At 43.9% G+C, this 19,292-nt stretch overlaps 1 protein-coding gene across 1 annotated transcript in view; it reads left to right on the forward strand.

Annotated features, from left to right (window-relative positions):
• Gpr19 (G protein-coupled receptor 19) overlaps positions 1 to 13,778 on the forward strand; it is a 32,263-nt gene extending 18,485 nt beyond the window's left edge. Inside the window, exon 4 of the mRNA XM_038320589.1 lies at positions 12,548 to 13,778. Within this exon, the coding sequence (XP_038176517.1) occupies positions 12,549 to 13,778 (1,230 nt within the window). The 5' untranslated portion in view covers position 12,548. The remainder of the gene's footprint in view (positions 1 to 12,547) is intronic.
• Positions 13,779 to 19,292: the final 5,514 nt, after the last annotated feature.

The raw sequence follows: 19,292 nt of genomic DNA on the forward strand, positions 1-19,292 counted from the left end.
AATACAAAGCAAAAAAAAAAAAAAAAAAAGTAAATTTTGAATTTGAATTTTTATTACTATTCTCTTTATTTTTGGAGACAGTGACTTATATTGTAGCCTAGGCTGGCCTTAGCTCAGGCTAGCCTGTAACTCACTGTAGTCTAGGCAGGCCTCTAACTCAGTATGTAGCTCAGGCTGGCCTGTAACTCACGGTAACCTAGGCTTGTTTATAACTCACTGTGTAGCGTAGGTGTGGCTGCAACTCCCTGTGTAGTTGCTGTTGCTCTCAGATCTGCATCCCTCCTGGTTCATTCCTCTAGTGCTAAGAATAGAGGCGCAGCACCTCAAATCCTAGCACTTGGGAGGTGGAAGCAAGAGGATTAGAAGTTCAAGGTCATTTGTGTCTGTGTAACCAAGTTTGAAGCCAGCCTAGGATGTATGAGATCCTGTCTAAAACAAACAAATAACAACAACAACAAAACAGAAAGAAAAGGAAAGAAATTTTAAAAATTCTTCCATGATCCAAGGAAGTTCAAGAATAGGTTACATCCACATACTTGTATAGTTTACATAGTTTGGTTATTGATTTCTAGTTTTATTATAGTATAGTTGGAAATATATTCACAATGATTTTCAGGTTTGTTGTTTTGTCACATGTTGAGACTGCTTTGTGGACTATGAATGTCTGTCCTGGAGTGTGTTCCATGTGCTGGTTGGAAGAAGGCACATGCAGTTGTTGAATGGGATGCTCCCTAGAAGTCTGTGAGGCCCACTGGGCTGTGATGCAGCAAACTCTGTTCTTCCCTTACTGATTCTACATCTGGAGGAGCTCTCCATTCCAGAAAATGGCTACTAAAGTCACCAGTAGTTACTATGTTGGACACATACACACTCTCAGTCCGTGTGTGTGGTGTGTGTGGTGTGTGGTGTGTATAGTAATGAATGACAATGTTTTATATATGTAAGTATATATATTTGTTATATAAAAATATATGTTGTTTTATATATAAAACAATTTTATTTACTCTTTTGGAGGAGGTGTGTATGTATTATGTATGTATGTATGTGTGAATACATGCATGCATGTGTGCCGCATTAATTAACTAATTTTTGAGACAGGGTCTCACTATACAACCTGCCTAGCTGGAACTCACTATGTAGACCAGGCTGGCCTCTGACTTAGAGATCCATCTGCCTCTGCTTCCCAAGTGCTGGGATTAAATGCCTGTACAACTATGTCCTTTTTAAATCTTTAACTTTAAAATTTTTTTTCATAAGGTTCTTAGGTTCAGTCCACAGTTCTATAAAAGGAAAAATAATCGATTGAGTCTCCATGTGAGAGTTCCCACAAGGATTACTCTTTTGTCAGTTCTGTGGCCCTCAATATGACCATGGGTGATCACAATTCCTATTTCCCTCCCCCACCCCAGACTCTTGAGTCTGCTAAGAAAGCACTGTGTAACTGCCGCATCAGCAGCCAAGTACTTTTTGTTGGTTGTTGTTCCCTAAAAGTATCTGATCAACAATGTTTATTATTTATGGGGGGGTGGGGTGTTCATTTGCATGGCCCATGTTGAAGGCCCAAGGACAACTTCTTAAGTTGGTTTCTCTCCTTCCCCTTTTACTTCGTGTTAGAGAATGGACTCAAGTATCCAGGCTTTCAAGGCAAACACCTTTTACCTGCTGAGCCATTTTGCTGCACCCCTTGTCCCCCAACTCTCAAATGTTCTTAATGCTTGTTGGTGCAGGGCTGTGGGCTAGACTTGGAAAGGTTAGCTTTCTAGCCCTGTCTTCATGCTTTGGCCGTGCTTTAGCTTGTCTTTGTCGTTTAAAACAAGCCTGAATATCTGTGGGTGCTCTGCTGTTTACACACTAGATGGCATCCTAAGTCCGGGTTTACTCAAGGTCTATGGTTCTGTGCGCAGCCACTGTTATGACCTAGAGGGCAGTCCAAGACCAGTCTCAAGTACACCAGTTGTTCTTCATGAGACACCTAACAAAGGGTAGTCCTTCTCTTGATGCTGGGGTCAGTCCCTGCCTGTGGTCCCACACTGGAGTTTGGCCGAGCTCTGGACTCCTGTAATCATTGATGCTGCAGCACTGCTTAGCCTGCAAGACCAGTGTGTTACAGGATAGGCCTGCGCTCCATTTCACTAAAACCTTGAATAGGTTCTAGAGATCAGGACACACACACACACACACACACACCACACACATATATATGTATGTATTGTAGTGTTCTTTAAAACGGAGTTACATTTAATAAACTTCTGTGTCTTTAAATTAAAAAATATTATTGTGTGTATGTACATGACATATGTGGGGGGGTATGCATGCCATAGTGTGTATGTGGAAGTCAGGAGAACTTTGGGGAGCTGTTTCTTACTCCATATGGGTTCTAGGATTCTAACTCCACTTCTAAGCCTCGCATGGCATGGCCAATGCCCCACTGAGAATCATGGCCCTTTTTATGTCTTTGAGACAAGAGTCTGAAAGCTGGCTGGCCCCTAAAACTTGCTATGTAGTCCAAGCTGGCCTTCAACTCTCAGGGGCCCCTCCTGTCTCCTCAGTGCTGGGATTACTGTCATGTCTCACCACGCCTGTGGAGACCATGACTTTAAAAATAATGATGCTGTCGTTTATGAGAGAGACGGAAGGATACAAGCTTACCTGGCCACTTAAAATCGGTGTTAAATATGCAGACTTCGTTATTTTAGAATGTATTGGTGGTTTCTTTGATTGTCACAGGTGATTTGGAGAAAAACCACAGCCTTGAGTATGTCAACCATAAGTCTTTAAAACCATATCACACATCATGTACTGTAATGCTCACATTAAGATTAGTCCCATGGCTTGACCTTCTTCAGGACAAATGGCTTTGTGAAGGGGTCTAGGGTACCTAGTTATCCTTTAGAACTTGTGTTACTTCTATTAGTTTCCCCTATTTCCTCCCTGCAGGTGTGTTGGTGGCTAACTCAAGGGATTCTATAAAGCCTTTATCTCAGTGTCTCTATCCCGACAGCAAGTATCTAGAAGCTCTGTAGGTTCAGGGGTATGCTGTGAATTCTGTTTTCCTGGAAGTGTCATGTTGTATGTAGTTCATTAACCAGCTCTGTAGAGAAAAAGGGAAAAATTATTATATTTGTCTATTTCTGTGGTATGAATATGTCTTAGTTTGGGTTTCTATTGCTGTGAAGAGATACCATGGTCACTCTTATAGAGGAAAAACATTTAATTGGGGTGGCTTACATTTTCAGAGGTCCAGTCCATTATCACCATGGTAGGGTGCATGGAGGCATGTAGGCAGACATCTTAATATGAAGGCAATAGGAAGTGGACTCTGACTAATTGGATGTGGCTCAAGCATATAACAAAACCTCAAAACCTGTGTCCACAGTGACATGCTTCTGCCCACAAAACCACACCTGCTCCAACAAGGCCACACCTCTTAAAAGTGCCACTTCCTTTGGAGGCATTATCTTTCCAAATCATAATGCAAAATGCATTTAGTCCAACTTCAAAAGTTCCCATAGTCTATCACAGCCACAACAGTGTTCAAAAGTTCAAAGTCTCTTTTGAAATTCATGCAATCTCTTAACTGTAATTCCTTATGAAATTAAAGTAGAAAAGTAAATCGCATACTTCTAACATTTAATAGCACAGGATATGTGTTACCATTACAAATGTAGGGAAACAGAACATAGTGAGGAAATACTGGACCAAAGCAAGACTGAAAAACCAGCTGGGCAAACTCGAAATTCTGCATTCCCATTTCTGATATACAAAGCACTCTTCAGATCTCTAACTTTTTTCAGTTTTGTTGACTGTAACACACTTCTTCTTGGGCTGGTTTCACTCCCCCAAGCAGCTCTTCTCATCAGGTATCCCATGGCTCTAATGTTTCAGGGTCTCCACGACAATCCAGGTTTTCAACTTCATGGCTTCACGCAATGGCCTCTCTAGGCCTGACACATGCCTGGCACTCAGTGACTTTATTACATAACTTGTTTCCTTCTGTCCTTAGCTCTAAATCCAGAACACAAGCCAAGTTTAGTTGCTTGCTGGTAGTGGAACATGGCCTTCTTTGTTCAATTACATCTTCATCAAACTTTCTGTTTTCATGGTTACTTTCGTTACCTAAGTTTGGGCTATCTGGAACTTGTTTATAAACCAGGATGGCCTCAAACTCAAGATCCGCCAGCTCCTGCCTTCCCAGTGCTGGAATAAAGGGGTGCACCACCACACCAGGTTCTAAGCTGTTCTTTAATTCCCTTTCACAAGTTGGAAACTTAACTGGGTGAGATTGTACCCTGAAGTCACCACTCCCCTTTATTCATTTCTTAATCTGTTTTTCTCCCTCTGAATACAGGACTTAGACCCATTCCACTTTTGGCACTTCCCTTTTCTCCTTAAATTTTACATTTTGTAATTTACTCTGCTCAGCTTGCTTCTTTTCATTATAAATCTTTCTTAGAGTTATCACTAATAACCACATCATAGTTTATACTAGGCTGTTTTGAGATTTCCTCTGCCAACGGAATTAATCCAAAACTCTTCACTTTAGACTCAGAATTTCCTTTTTTTTTTTTTTTTTTTTTTTTTTTTTTTTTTTTTTTTTTTTTTTTTTGGTTTTTCAAGACGGGGTTTCTCTGTGGCTTTGGAGCCTGTCCTGGAACTAGCTCTTGTAGACCAGGCTGGTCTCGAACTCACAGAGATCCGCCTGCCTCTGCCTCCCGAGTGCTGGATTAAAGGCGTGCGCCACACAACGCCCCGGCCAGACTCAGAATTTTCAGACAAGGGCAAAAAACCAATGACATTCTTCACCAAATATCATAAGACAAGTCTCTAGACCACATACTACTATTCTCCTTTGAAAGCTCTTGATCCCCATAGTTCAAATCATTCTCAGCACCCATTGTCTTCTATGCTCCTACTAGTGTGGCCCAATAAGCAGTGCCTAAAGCATTCCATTGCTTTCCTAACCCAAAATACCAAAGTCCAAATTCTCTAACAAAAGCATGGTTGGGTCTATCACAACAATACCCATTCCCTGGTACCCACTTCTGTTTTAGGTACGGTTTCTATTGCTGTGAAGAGACACCATGGCCACAGCAACTCTTTATAAGGAAAACTTTTAATTGAGGTTGGTAGTTTAGAGTTTCAGAGGTTTAGTCCCTTATCATCATGGTGGGACCGTGGTGGTGTGCTGGCAGACGTGGTGCTGAAGAAGGAGCTGCTACATGCTATATTGTGGGCAACAGGAAGGGGACTGTGTAGGACAGTAAGAGAAACTTGAGCAAAAGAAACACAGAGCCTATCCTACAGTGACACACTTCCTCCAACAAGGCCACACCTACTTCATAAGGTCACACTTCCTAGTAGTGCCACTCCCTTTGAAGTCCATTTTCTTTCAAACCACCACAGAGTATTTTTGTATATAGCTGGCTACTTACAATGTCACGTGATGTCCTGAGTCTGGAGTTGGGAAGCCAATGTGTATATTTACCTGAGAGTCCATTCTATTCCGCTTCCAGGCCACCATTGTTTAAGGCATTCTCTTTTTATGCTACAGCCTATACAAGCCACAGTAAAAGGGAAAAAAACTATCAGCATAGTATTTTCTTTAAAAAATACTTAAGTATTTTTATCTTGCATGTGCGGTTTTTGCTTGCTTGATCACGTATGTGTGTGTCTGTGTGTGTCTGTGTGTCTGTGTCTAGCCTTCAGAAAGCAAGTCCAAACAGGCCATACTAGTTTGTAGAATGTGTTGTAGTCCTTTATACTGAAGAGTTACCCATACCAGGCTGTCTGTGCCGTGTTCAAGTTGCACTTGGTGACTGTGATTTTGTGGGGTTTTTTGTTTGTTTGTTTGTTTTGGATAGGGTTTCTCTGTGCTGCCTTGGCTGTCCTGGAGGTCAGAACAGGCCTGACCTTGAACTCACAGATCTATCTTGCCTCTGTCTTCTGAATGCTGGGATTAAGGTGTGTGCCACCACTGTGGCTGTGATTTTAAAAGTGTTGCAGATTTTTAAATATGTAGCATGTCTTTTAAATATCTAACATTTATATATTCTTTGAGAATTTCATACATGCATACAGTATATTTTGATCATATTTGACTCTCAACTTTCCTGTCTCTAACTCCTGTAAATTTCCCCCCTTCACCCCTGCCTTTCAAATTCATGTTTTGGTGTTTTGGTTATGATTGGGTCATTACAATGTATCCCTGGCTAGCCTGGAACTCAATGAATAGACCAGGCTGCCTGCCTTCAGACTTACAGAGTTGAAGTACAGAGTAGAAGCACTCTGCCTCTAGAGTGCTGGGTTTGAAGGGTATACCACCATGCCTGACCTGTCCTTTTTTTTTAACTCACAGAGTCTAATTGTGTTGCCTATATATGCCGTGATTGTGGGACCACCCAGTGGAGCATGGTCAACCAACCAGGGATCATATCATAAAGATATGACTGCCCTCCCCTAGCAGCCATCAGCTGTCCACTAGCTCCTCAGCTTAGGCATGGATATATCACAAATTCCAGCGTTCAGTTGAAAAGGTGTTATCTGTGGGTAGGCGAGAGGCTGTAGGGAATAACTTGATATTTCTAGTTGTGGATGAGGAGTCCAGAAAGGCCTCCAAGCACAACCTGTGTGACCCTCTAGATTCAGGTCTCAGGTCTAGATTCTATGTGCACGAAGCTCACCCAGACGGAGCGAAGCTCCCGAAGTGACCACCGTTTCCAGCTGTGTGGCCTAGGGGAAAAGCTTCAGGCTCCTCTGCCTGGTAAAACCAGCTAGTAATATCATCTGCCTCCGAGGATTACACACAAGTATTAACCCGTGGGTGACACTAATATTGTCACAGCCCCACTGTAATCCAATCAGCATTGCTATCTAAAATGACCTTAGATGCTATAGTCCCATATTACTATTCTGTAGAAGCATTCTAAACTAAGTTATGTAAGAAACTAACATTTTGACAATCCTAAGCCGAGATTGATTTTTTTTAATTTTATTTTAAGTTTTTGGTTTTGAGACAGAATCTCTCATCCAGGTTGAACGCAGCACAGACAGTCTGGTCTGGAGAACTCTTCAGTATAAAGGACTATAACACATTCTACAAACTCAGTGTGGTCTGTTTGACTTGCTGTCTGAAGGCTACACACAGGCTCAAATGAAGACAGGGAAAAGTTGGTCTCTGTTTTAAATTTTTAATTATTTTAGAGAATACTGTGGTGTGGTTAGATAGATGGCTCCGTGGCTAAGAACACTTTCTGTTCTTGCAGAGACTCAGGGTTTAGTTCCCAGCACCCACATGGCGGCTTAACTATTTACCAACATCTCTCTGTAAGTTCCAGGGGCTATGATGCCTTCTTCTGGTCCCTTTGGGGACTGCACACACACACGCGCGCACACACACGATCAAGCAAGCAAAACAACTGCACATGTAAGATAAGAATACTTAAGTAATTTTTAATGTTTGTTTTTTTTATTATGTATACAATATTCTCTCTGTGTGTATACCTGCAGGCCAGAAGATGGCACCAGATCTCATTATAGATGGTTGTGAGCCACCATGTGGTTGCTGGGAATTGAACTCAGGACCTTTGGAAGAGCAGGCAATGCTCTTAACCACTGAGCCATCTCTCCAGCCCTTAAGTAATTTTTAAAGAAAATACTGTGCTGATAGTTTTTTTTTTTTTTTCTTTAACCATCCCTTTTACCGTGGGCTTGTATTGCCTGTACGTAAAAAGAGAAATGCCTTAAATAATGGTGGCCTGGAACGGAATAGAATGGACTCTTGGGTAAATGTCAATTGTTAGTGGTGTTTTTTTGCATGGGTGTGTATATGGTATACATGCATGTGTGTATGCAGGGGCCAGAGGTTGACATTAGGTGTCTTCCTCTGGTCTGCCTTACTTACTGAGACAGGATCTCCCATTGAACCAGAGCTTGCTGATGCTGCTAGTCCAACTGACCAGCTTGTTCTAAAAATTCCATCTCTGTCTCCCAAGGGCTGGGATTATAGCCAGGCCTTCATGCCCACCAGGTTTTATATGGGTCCTGGAGGTCTAAGGTTTTTATATGCATTCTGAAGGTCTAAGACTCCTGTCCGATACCAAGCACTTTATCTACTGCGTGTTTTTCTAGCTCCCTTTACTAGAGTTTTAAAACTCCTTGGAGTGACATTGCATGGTATAGAAACTAACTAGCTATTGATCAGCCCAGCAAAGTTCCCTCTAGTTTTTTGTTTGTTTTTTCTTTTGACAGGGTCTAATATTACAAGCTCTGACTGGCCTTGAACTCACAGAGATCCACTTGTCTCTGCCTCCCTAGTGCTTAGATTAAAAGCATGTGTCACCCACATCCAAGAACCCTCCTCTCTGTGGTCCTTCTCTTCATCTTATTAGCTTCCAGTCTTTCATCTGCTCATCAGTCCATCCATCCATCCATCCATCCATCCATCCATCCATCCGTCCATCCATCCATTCATCTAAGGATGCAGTGTGGCCAGCCTCTAGAGAGACATTCTTCCTCTATTAATGCTCAGGCTGTCCTCAGACTGCATCCTTAGTCTGCACTGAGCTCTTGTCTCCTCCCACCTTATATTCCTCTCTCTGCCCAACCATATCCTGGCACCTATCTCCACCTCCATAGCTCTGGATTAAAGGCGTGGGATCCCAAGTAACTGGAATCACCTTTGTGTTGAGCTTTTTCTCCTTTTAGACAGAGTCAGTCTCTTGTAGGCCAGGGTGGCCTTGAAACTAACAGAGATCCCTCTGCCTCTGTCTCCAGTCCTGGGATTAAAGGTGTGTGCCACCATTCCCTGGCCTCTAGTGGCTTAAACTCTGGCACTCTGATCTTCAGCAGCTTTATTTGTTAAAACACAAAATATCACTACAAGATGTCGAGATAAGGTTGCTTCCAGAGCATTTGAAGCAATGCAGATTTAGAGGCATTTAAAAAATGTCAGCATTAAACAGTGTCAGCTGGTTAGGCACAAAACTGGTTAATGTACTACAAAGCAACAAGAGCCTAACTTTGGGAGTATTTGTTCAGCTAGACAGGAATACATAAGTTAACATAACTTCACAGAGTATCTGTCACTTCTAAATTACCATGTATAGATGACTCTAGACATAGTTACTAATTAAACAGCCCCCCTTTTCCCCTGAAAGGCATTTATTTCTATACTAGCAGAAGCCTTTGAGAACTTTTACTCTGGGACACCAGGATGACAAGGAGCAGGCTTTCCCCCTGCTTTGGGGTAGACCTGTCTGTGGGCCCCTAAGCTGTCGTTCCTCTGCCCTAGTGTGGCAGTGGAACTGGGTGACCGTTTCCCCGCCCTCTCTTCCAGCAGTCATGTTTTCTTCTGTTCCTACAGTTATCGGTGTTCAGCTCCCTGAGGACACAGTGATCTTCTGTCTGCTCCCATTGAATTCTCCTAGTAGTACCATGGGTGGGAGGAGTTTATTAAAGTTCCCTGTGCTTATGGGTCCATTTCAGTTAATATTTTAACAAGCAATTGTAATGCAAAGTCCTTGAGTTAGACTGTAAAGCATAGAGAAAAGAATAATGCCTCCTCCAGAACCCAGAGTTCAGTGGGCAGAGACAGAAACATAGAAAGCCATCTAAAGTTGTGTTGTTTCTTAATCGTCACCTGGGGGTCTCTGGAACATCCTGATGCTTTCTATGTTCCCGACTCATTAAATTAAAATCCCAGGGATGGGGGTTGGGACCAGAAATCAGTATATTTTAGAGGTTTCTGGGAGATTATAGTGAATTGCTAAGCTAGGGAAAAGTTAGTGAAGGATTAAGTACAGAATCAACAGGGCACCACAGCCTTTCTGGACAGGCTAACCTACTATCCAGTCACATTTCAGCCCATGAGTGCAGAAAATACAGCCTTTTCATTGTGAGTGTGGGGAAGTCTTAGGTCAGTTCGGTTGCAAAACACCTGACACTTCTGGGGGCTGGGGAGGTGGCTCAGTCAGTGTCGGACAGCAAGTGCAAGGGCCTGACTTGGTCTCTTGGACCCATTTGAAGGGCTGGGCACTGTCGAATGGTCCTGTTAGCTCTGGTGCAGAGCAGAGGCAGGAGGACCTCAAGATGTGCTAGCTAGCCAGTCTGAGGCCTATGTCAGAAACTACAGTGGAGGGCCTGAAAAGGTGGCTCAGTAGTAAGAGCATTTGTTGCTCATGCAAATACCCCAGCTTTGGTTCCCAGCATACAAATTGTAGTTTATAACTGCCTGTAAGTTCAGTTCCAGGGGATCCAACGCCCTCTTCTGACTGCTGAAGACACCAGGCATGTACACAGTGCACATACATACAAGTAGGAAAAACACTCATACACATAAATCTAAAAAAATTAAATTTAAATTAATGTGTGGATGTTACAGCCTACTCATACCCACATTTATTTTAAAACGTAATACAGAGGACAGTGAGTGAGGAAGACACACTGATGTCCACACACAGACAAATGCATATCACACAGACGTGCACACACACAAAGGATAAAAAATACCTTAGGAGGTATGGTTTGAAGGAGACTGTGTGTCTAAGGACAATGGGGCCTCAAAGACCAGCCCAGAAGGCTACCCTCTGAATTTATCTTTGTGCTGTTTTACTGGGATTTTTTTCTCCCCTGTCTTTTTGAGGATCCTTCCTTCTTCCCCCTTCCCACTCCCCCCCCCCTTTTCTTTTTCTTCTCCCTTTACCCTTTTTTGAGACAGGATCATTATGTTGCCCTGGCTGTCCTGGAACTCAGAGTTCTCCACACCCAGCTTGGTAGTTATGTTTTCTAATCACTGACAACCGACCACCAAGCTCGGTGTCTATACAATGGTGTCTATACAATGGAGTCTATACAATGGTGTCTATACAATGGAGTCTATACAATGGAGTCTATACAATGGAGTCTATACAATGGTGTCTATACAATGGTGTCTATACAATGGAGTCTATACAATGGAGTCTATACAATGGTGTCTATACAATGGTGTCTATACAATGGAGTCTATACAATGGTGTCTATACAATGGAGTCTATACAATGGTGTCTATACAATGGAGTCTATACAATGGTGTCTATACAATGGTGTCTATACAATGGAGTCTATACAATGGTGTCTATACAATGGAGTCTATACAATGGTGTCTATACAATGGAGTCTATACAATGGAGTCTATACAATGGAGTCTATACAATGGAGTCTATACAATGGAGTCTATACAATGGAGTCTATACAATGGAGTCTATACAATGGAGTCTATACAATGGTGTCTATACAATGGAGTCTATACAATGGAGTCTATACAATGGAGTCTATACAATGGAGTCTATACAATGGTGTCTATACAATGGTGTCTATACAATGGAGTCTATACAATGGTGTCTATACAATGGTGTCTATACAATGGAGTCTATACAATGGAGTCTATACAATGGAGTCTATACAATGGAGTCTATACAATGGAGTCTATACAATGGTGTCTATACAATGGTGTCTATACAATGGAGTCTATACAATGGTGTCTATACAATGGTGTCTATACAATGGAGTCTATACAATGGAGTCTATACAATGGTGTCTATACAATGGTGTCTATACAATGGAGTCTATACAATGGTGTCTATACAATGGAGTCTATACAATGGTGTCTATACAATGGTGTCTATACAATGGTGTCTATACAATGGTGTCTATACAATGGAGTCTATACAATGGAGTCTATACAATGGAGTCTATACAATGGTGTCTATACAATGGTGTCTATACAATGGTGTCTATACAATGGAGTCTATACAATGGAGTCTATACAATGGAGTCTATACAATGGTGTCTATACAATGGTGTCTATACAATGGTGTCTATACAATGGAGTCTATACAATGGAGTCTATACAATGGAGTCTATACAATGGTGTCTATACAATGGAGTCTTTTTGCCATTCCTGGGTAATACACACACAGGCCACCACAGAGGTACCTGCACATCTGTGTTCACTGCAACCCAGCTCACCACAGCCAAGATACAGAATCAGCCAGCAGATGAATAAAGAAAATGTGATACATACGGAGCATAGTAGAGTCCATCCGGCCATACACAATAAAGTGAAGTGGATGGAGGTGGAGATCCTAGCAACAAAACAGCTCAGACACAGACAAGTGCCACATGTTTTTCTGTCATCTCTGGATCCTAGATTGTGAATAGATACATGAAATCATTGATGTGTGTGTGTGTGTGTGTGTGTGTGTGTGTGAGAGAGAGACAGACAGACAGACAGACAGACAGACAGACAGACAGACAGGACAGAAGCAAGATTGTCTGGGAGAAGAAAGCCTAGCAAGAGGGGAGAAAAGGATGTTTTGGAGGGTGAATGTGGTCAAGCACGTGACTGGCTTGAATGAAATGTCTATGAAACCCAGTACTGTACAATGAATAGTCTAAAAAGACTAGGCTCATTAGCAGCCAGTTTACGTGACAGTATCTTAACAGGAGGCTTCATTCTTGTCTTACCTAGAACTAAGAGGAAAAGAATGACTACCATGTTTTTTGCTCACAGAATGGAGAATGACCAGCCGCCTGTGCTTACTGCTACCCCGCTGGTGCCCCTTCAGAACCACAGCTGCATGGAAGCAGCTGAGGCCCTGCTGCCCGGTGGCCTGGTGGAATTCCATGAGGAACACAGCTGGGTGAGCAACAGGACAGACCTTCGGTATAGACTGAACCCTGGAGAGGTGGCTACAGCCAGCATTTTCTTTGGCGCTCTGTGGTTGTTCTCTATCTTTGGCAACTCCCTGGTGTGTCTGGTCATCCACAGGAGCCGGAGGACTCAGTCCACCACCAACTACTTTGTAGTGTCCATGGCGTGTGCCGACCTTCTCATCAGCGTGGCCAGCACGCCTTTCGTGGTGCTGCAGTTCACCACGGGACAGTGGACCCTCGGCAGTGCCATGTGCAAGGTTGTGCGCTACTGCCAGTATCTTACTCCGGGCGTCCAGATCTACGTGCTCCTCTCCATCTGCATAGACCGCTTCTACACCATCGTCTACCCACTGAGCTTCAAGGTGTCCAGGGAAAAGGCCAAGAAGATGATCGCAGCCTCCTGGATCTTAGACGCAGCCTTTGTGACCCCCATCTTCTTTTTCTACGGCTCCAGCTGGGACAGCCATTGTAACTACTTCCTCCCTTCCTCCTGGGAGGGAACCGCCTATAGTGTCATCCACTTCTTGGTGGGCTTTGTGATTCCCTCTGTCCTCATAATCATATTCTACCAGAAGGTCATAAAATACATCTGGAGAATAGGCACTGATGGGCGGACCCTGAGGAGGACGATGAACATCGTCCCCAGGACAAAGGTGAGGACCGTTAAGATGTTTCTCCTCTTGAACATAGTGTTTCTGTTCTCCTGGCTGCCTTTCCACGTGGCTCAGCTCTGGCACCCCCACGAGCAAGACTATAAGAAGAGCTCCCTTGTCTTCACAGCGGTCACGTGGGTGTCCTTCAGCTCTTCAGCCTCCAAGCCCACCCTCTACTCGATTTATAATGCCAATTTTCGGAGAGGGTTGAAAGAGACTTTCTGCATGTCCTCGATGAGATGCTACCGCAGCAATGCCTACACCATCACAGCCAGCTCGAGAATGGCCAAAAGAAACTATGTTGGCATTTCAGAAATCCCTCCCGTGAGCAGGACGGTAACCAAAGACTCCGTCTATGACTCATTTGACCGAGAGGCCAGGGAAAAGAAGCTTGCCTGGCCCATCAATTCAAACTCACCAAACACTTTTGTCTAATTTCTAAGAATTCTTCCACTGTTATGTGCCAGAGATTAAAAAGCTTTAAATATATAAAGAGGTAAGTGATTGGCGTAGTTTTCACTCAGCTGTCTGTTTTGTGAAGTGCCTCCACTGTTGTTGGTCAGTAGTGTGCCCACTGATAGATGCCCATGGAAAGTTCTTTCCTGGGCTGGAGAGATGGCTCGGTGGTTCGGTGGTTAAGTAAGAGCAGTGGTTGGTCTTCCAAGGACCCAAGTCCAAACCCCAGAACCCACATGGCAGCTCACAGCCACCTGTAGTTATGGTTTTGGGGACGTCAGTGACCTCTTTTGGCCCCTCGAAACACTACATGCTTGTGCACAGACACTTATGCTGGCAAAGCACCTTTACACACAAAATTTTTAAAAAGCAAAAACCTCTCTGTTCTTTCCTGAATGGGAGCGATGGCTCAGAGGGTGGGGGTGCTCACTACCAAGCCTGACAACTTAAGTTAGATCCCGGTAGCCCCCATGACGGAAGGAGAGAACCAACTCCCACAAGTTGTGGTCTCCACACACGTTTTTGTGGCACGCCTGCACTTGTGTGTGCACACTCACACCAAATAAATGTGAAAGAAAACTTTAAAACACTTTGCTGTTTTTGCCCTACCACCAGGTCGGTATTCACACTCTTCTGTTGTTGGTTCTGTCTTGCTCTGTTTTGTTTTTGTCTTTTCTCTACTGAATTTTGGTAACTATGGCCTCCTGTTTCACTGAAATCTCTTAAGCAGTACATTTCAAGGACTTGTGTTTCTCAGCCAAGCAACCCTGTATGCATTTGCATGTTACCTCCTGAAAGGGGGGCGGGGCCCATCCACCCAGCCTAATGGAACTGGGGAAGCCTCCTGTGATGGGTTTAACCATTCTTTGGGGGAGAGATGCTTGTAGTCATCTACATTCCTTGCCTTCTCTTGGTATCCTTCCTTAGTCCAAGCAGCTGGTGAAGCCTTAAATCCACTGTTTATTTATTGGTGGTGGTGGGGTGCACTTGGAGAGATAGAGGACAGCTTGCAGGAGTACTTACCTTACCTTCCACTCTGTAGGTTCTGGAGCCTGAACTTGGGTCATTGGGCTTAACAACGGGCACCTTTCCCCGAGCCTTCTTATTGGTGTAAGCTTGAAACCAGTGCACCAACATACTGTGATCCATCCACAGAGCTCCTGGGACCCATATCTTCCTTCTCTAAGTCATATACAGGCAAAGGAGCAAGCCTCCTTGCTAGGCTTGCCAAAACCAGGAATGACATTTCTCTGTGCTCTGCACAAGGGCAAGATTTGATTACTTTTTTCCCTATAAAGTCGGACATGAGGCCTTTTATTGTAATTACAAAATAAAAAAATAACCATTCGCTTACTTGTTTGTTGGGGAGGGTACCCACAGAGACCAGAAGATGGCATTGGATCCCTGGGACTGGAATTACAGACTGTTGTCAGCCACCCAACAAAGGTGCTGGGTCAAATTTGGGTCCACTGTAAGAGTGACGTGTGTTCCTAACTGAGGAGTCATCCCTCCAGCCCCATGAAGTCATCTCGTCAGACATCCTTCTCTTCTGTTTCCCTAGCGTGAACCATGATTTGCTTCCAAACGCAGACTCCTGTGTGACTTAGGAGTTGGCTCCTTTATTCCCAGGTGCACATTATTTGTTTGTGGTTTTTTTTTTTTTTTTTTTTTTTTTTTTTTTTTTTTTTTTTTTTTTTTTTTTTTTTTTTGTAGTTTCTGGAGCCTGTCCTGGAACTAGCTCTTGTAGACCAGGCTGGCCTCGAACTCAGAGATCCTCCTGCCTCTGCCTCCCAAGTGCTGGGATTAAAGGCGTGCGCCACCACCGCCCGGCTACATTATTTGAAATCTAGCACTAATACCTTTAGAATATATATACACATATATACATATATATACATACACACACATATATATATATGTATATGTGTGTGTATATATATATGGATATAGCACACACTCATAATTCTAGTCCTCTGGAGATGAAGACAGGAGAAGCAGAAGTTCAAGGTCATCCTTGGCTACACATGTAAGACTATGTCTCAAAGACAATACAACACAAGGAATTTATTTTAATGAAAATACGGGCTTTACAGACAAGCCTGGTTTGCATTTTCATGGGCTAGCTAACAAGCCGTGTGTAATAACTCATTGCTTAGCAATCTATGTATTAGTTCATCCTCTCAGCAGTTCCGTGATCTATTTATGGGTTTTATTTGTGTTTCTTTAGTTTGGGTCCCATTTTATAGCCCAGACTGACGACAAATCCAGGGCACTCTTGCCTCAGCCTCACCTGTGATGAGTTCATAATTGTCTCTATTTACCAGATGAGGAGACTGGAACTTCTCATGTGAGGCAGCTTGTTAGGCTGGAATGTGACAGCTGGCATTCTGACTCAGGCCCTCCTCCTGTGGCTCATTCCTTACCATTTCAGAAGTCTCAGAGAACGTGAGCAGCCCCACCAAGACGTGCCCTGTGGGCCTGATCACGGCCTTGTAAAGGTGATGGAGTTTAATGCTGCCTCACACCTTTCTCTTGGCCATAGATTGGCTCTTCAACCTCTGATACTGAATGTTTTGAGATCCAGAAGTTAGTCTCACAAACACCAGTAAATAAGACAAGACTGTGTTTAGTATTTGTGACAACGGACAGCAATGTAGGCACTCACTTTAAATCACAACACTCAGGAGGCAGAGACAGGCAGAGCCCCAAGTTTAAGCCATCCTGGTCTACATAGCAAGATCCCGGCCAGCCAAGCCTACATAGTGAGAGCCTGTCTCAAAAGCCAAGACAAAACCCAAACAGAACAATAAGATATTTGCTTTAAGATCATCTGCAGAGGTTGGATGTGCTCGCACCCTCGCCAGCACTCCGGAGGCAGGAGGACCTGGAATTTCAAGGTCAGCCTGGTCTACACAGTAGGCTCCAGACCAGCAGGGTCATGTCGTGAGACTGTCCTCAGCAGCGGACGACAACAACAAAATACCTTCAGAAATGCTTTTAGGTCAAGATGCTCCCTTCAAAGGACCAATTCAAAAGGCTAAAAATGTAAAAGAAAACAAGACCTTGTGTTTCCCTCTGTCCCCCTCTTCACACGCTTGGCAGATGTCTCTGGAATGAGTCAGAGGCTTGCCTCACTTGGCCCTTGCATTTCATGGTTCAGACTTTAAAGTAGAAAGCTCTCTTCTAAAGCCGGGCGGCGGTGGCGCACTCCTTTAATCCCAGCACTTGGGAGGCAGAGGCAGGAGGATCTCTGAGTTCGAGGCCAGCCTGGTCTACAAGAGCTAGTTCCAGGACAGGCTCTAGAAACTACAGGGAAACCCTGTCTCGAAAAACCAAAAAAAAAAAAAAAAAAAAAAAAAAAGCTCTCTTCTAGTTCTAGTTATTTATTTTTGTTTGTTTTGGTTTTCGAGACAGGGTTTCTCTGTGTACCCTTGGTTATCCGGGAACTCACTGGAGACCAGGCTGCCTTCAAATCCACAGAGATCCTCCTGCCTCTGCCTCCCGAGTACTGGAATTACAGGCATGTGTGCCACCACCTGGCACTTATTTTAAAGAGTGTAGTGTGTTGCAGAAGTGTACAAGTGCCTGCGGAGAAGAGGAGAGGGCATCAGAACCTCCTGGGACCCTGACGCCAGTCCTCTGCGAGAGCAGCAAGTGCTCTTAATCGCTAAGCCATCTCTCCAGACCCTGTTTATTTAAACTTTACTATTGTTGTTGTGTGTATGTATGATGTGTGTGTGTGCGCACACTCATGCCAGGCTCACGCAGCAAGCCCAGCAGCTTTCCTCCTTTGCTTCTGTGCCTGTGATAAACACCATGACCAAAAGCAGCCTGGGGAGGAAAGGGTTTATTTCATTTTACAAACCTCACAGTCCACCACAGTCAGGGCTGGGGCCTGGAGTCAGAAACCGAAGCACAGCCCAGGGAAGAATTCTGCTTACTGGATTGCTTCCATGGCTTACTCAGCTCAACAGCCAGCCCAGGGTGGCACTGCCCACAGTGGTCTAGGCTTTCCCATGTCAATCATCAATAAAGAAAATAGCCCAGCAGATTTGCTTCCAGGCCAGTCTGATGGAGGCATTTTCTCAATTCAGGGTCTTCTTCCCAGAGGACTCTAGCTTGTGTCAAGTTGACAAAAAACTATAACACCTGCCCCCATTTTATTGATTTATGGATTTGGGGGGTTTTTATTTATTTATTTTCATTGTTGTTGTTTTGGTTTTGATTTTTTGAGACAGGGTTTCTTTGTGTATTGTGGCTGTCCTGGAACTCACTGTAGACCAGGCTGGCCTCAAACTCACAGAGCTCCACCTGCCTCTGCCTCCTGAGTGCTGGGATTAAGGATGTGTGTGGCACCACCACCTGGCCTTGATTTTGTCTCCTGTAGCTCAAGCTGGTCTAGAACTTTCTTAAAGGCATGCTGTCCTTGAACCCCTGACCCTTCTGTCTCTGCCTCCCAAATGCTGGGGTCACACCAGTTTACAGCACCATCCCAGCTTTATCCTATTTTATTGTCTTGTTTTTTAAATTTAATTTTTCGGGGGTAGTGGAATGGAGGTATGTCTCACTGTGTAGCACTGGCTGTCCTGGAACTCACTATGTAGACAGGCTAGACTCAGAGTCATACAGATCTGCTTGCCTCTGCCTCCAGAGTGCTGGGATTAAAATCATGTGCCATTATGCCCGGCCACAGCAGGACTCTCTTAAAATTAAAAAAGAAAGAGAGAGCTGAGGATACGCTCAATGGAAAGTGATAGTCTAACATGTAAGGCATTTGGGCTAGTCCCGTCCTGTTCCCCCACACCCACCCCCCGCCCAACATCGAAAAATAAAAGATTTAGGTTCATGCTTTGGATCGATCCTACAGGCTGAAGACCTGGATTACAAAGTTGAGAGTTCCAGGCCAGCCTACGCTACAAAGTGAGACTATGTCTCCTAAAAAGTAAATACATAAAATAACAATTTAAATTAAATACATATTTTCCAGAGCAGAAGGAACACTAGAAGTCTCTCTCCCTTTAGAAGATTGAAATCAGGCCAATAAGTAAAGTTGGGGGTAATCTACCGTTCTGGACCAACTGGGTGGGTGAGGGGGCTCAGTGTGTGCTTGCCACCAAACCCAAATCTGGGTTCTGTCTCTGGATGGAGGTAGCCAGCTCCTGAAAGTTGACCTCCACACACCTACTGTGGTTCTCCACCCCCTAGGAACTTTATTTATTTTCAAATAAATATGACAATTAGTTCTGTGTCTCTCACCATTCATTTGTTGGAGAATAAACGGCCTCGCGGAGGGCCGATCTTGAAGGATACTCAGTGGGCCTTTGTTTTCTTAATTGGAACATTGGAGAGGGAAGGCCGGAGAGCACGGATGCAGTACTGAGAGACGCCGCTTGGTGGCGCTGTGTCTAACAGGCAAAGCCTCTCTTCGCCGAGCAGATCACAGGAATTCAGAGACATCTTCGTCTCTTAGCAACCACACAGCGGAGCTTGCAG

Source organism: Arvicola amphibius, chromosome 2 (assembly GCF_903992535.2).
Source record: "Arvicola amphibius chromosome 2, mArvAmp1.2, whole genome shotgun sequence".
Taxonomy (NCBI): domain Eukaryota; kingdom Metazoa; phylum Chordata; class Mammalia; order Rodentia; family Cricetidae; genus Arvicola; species Arvicola amphibius.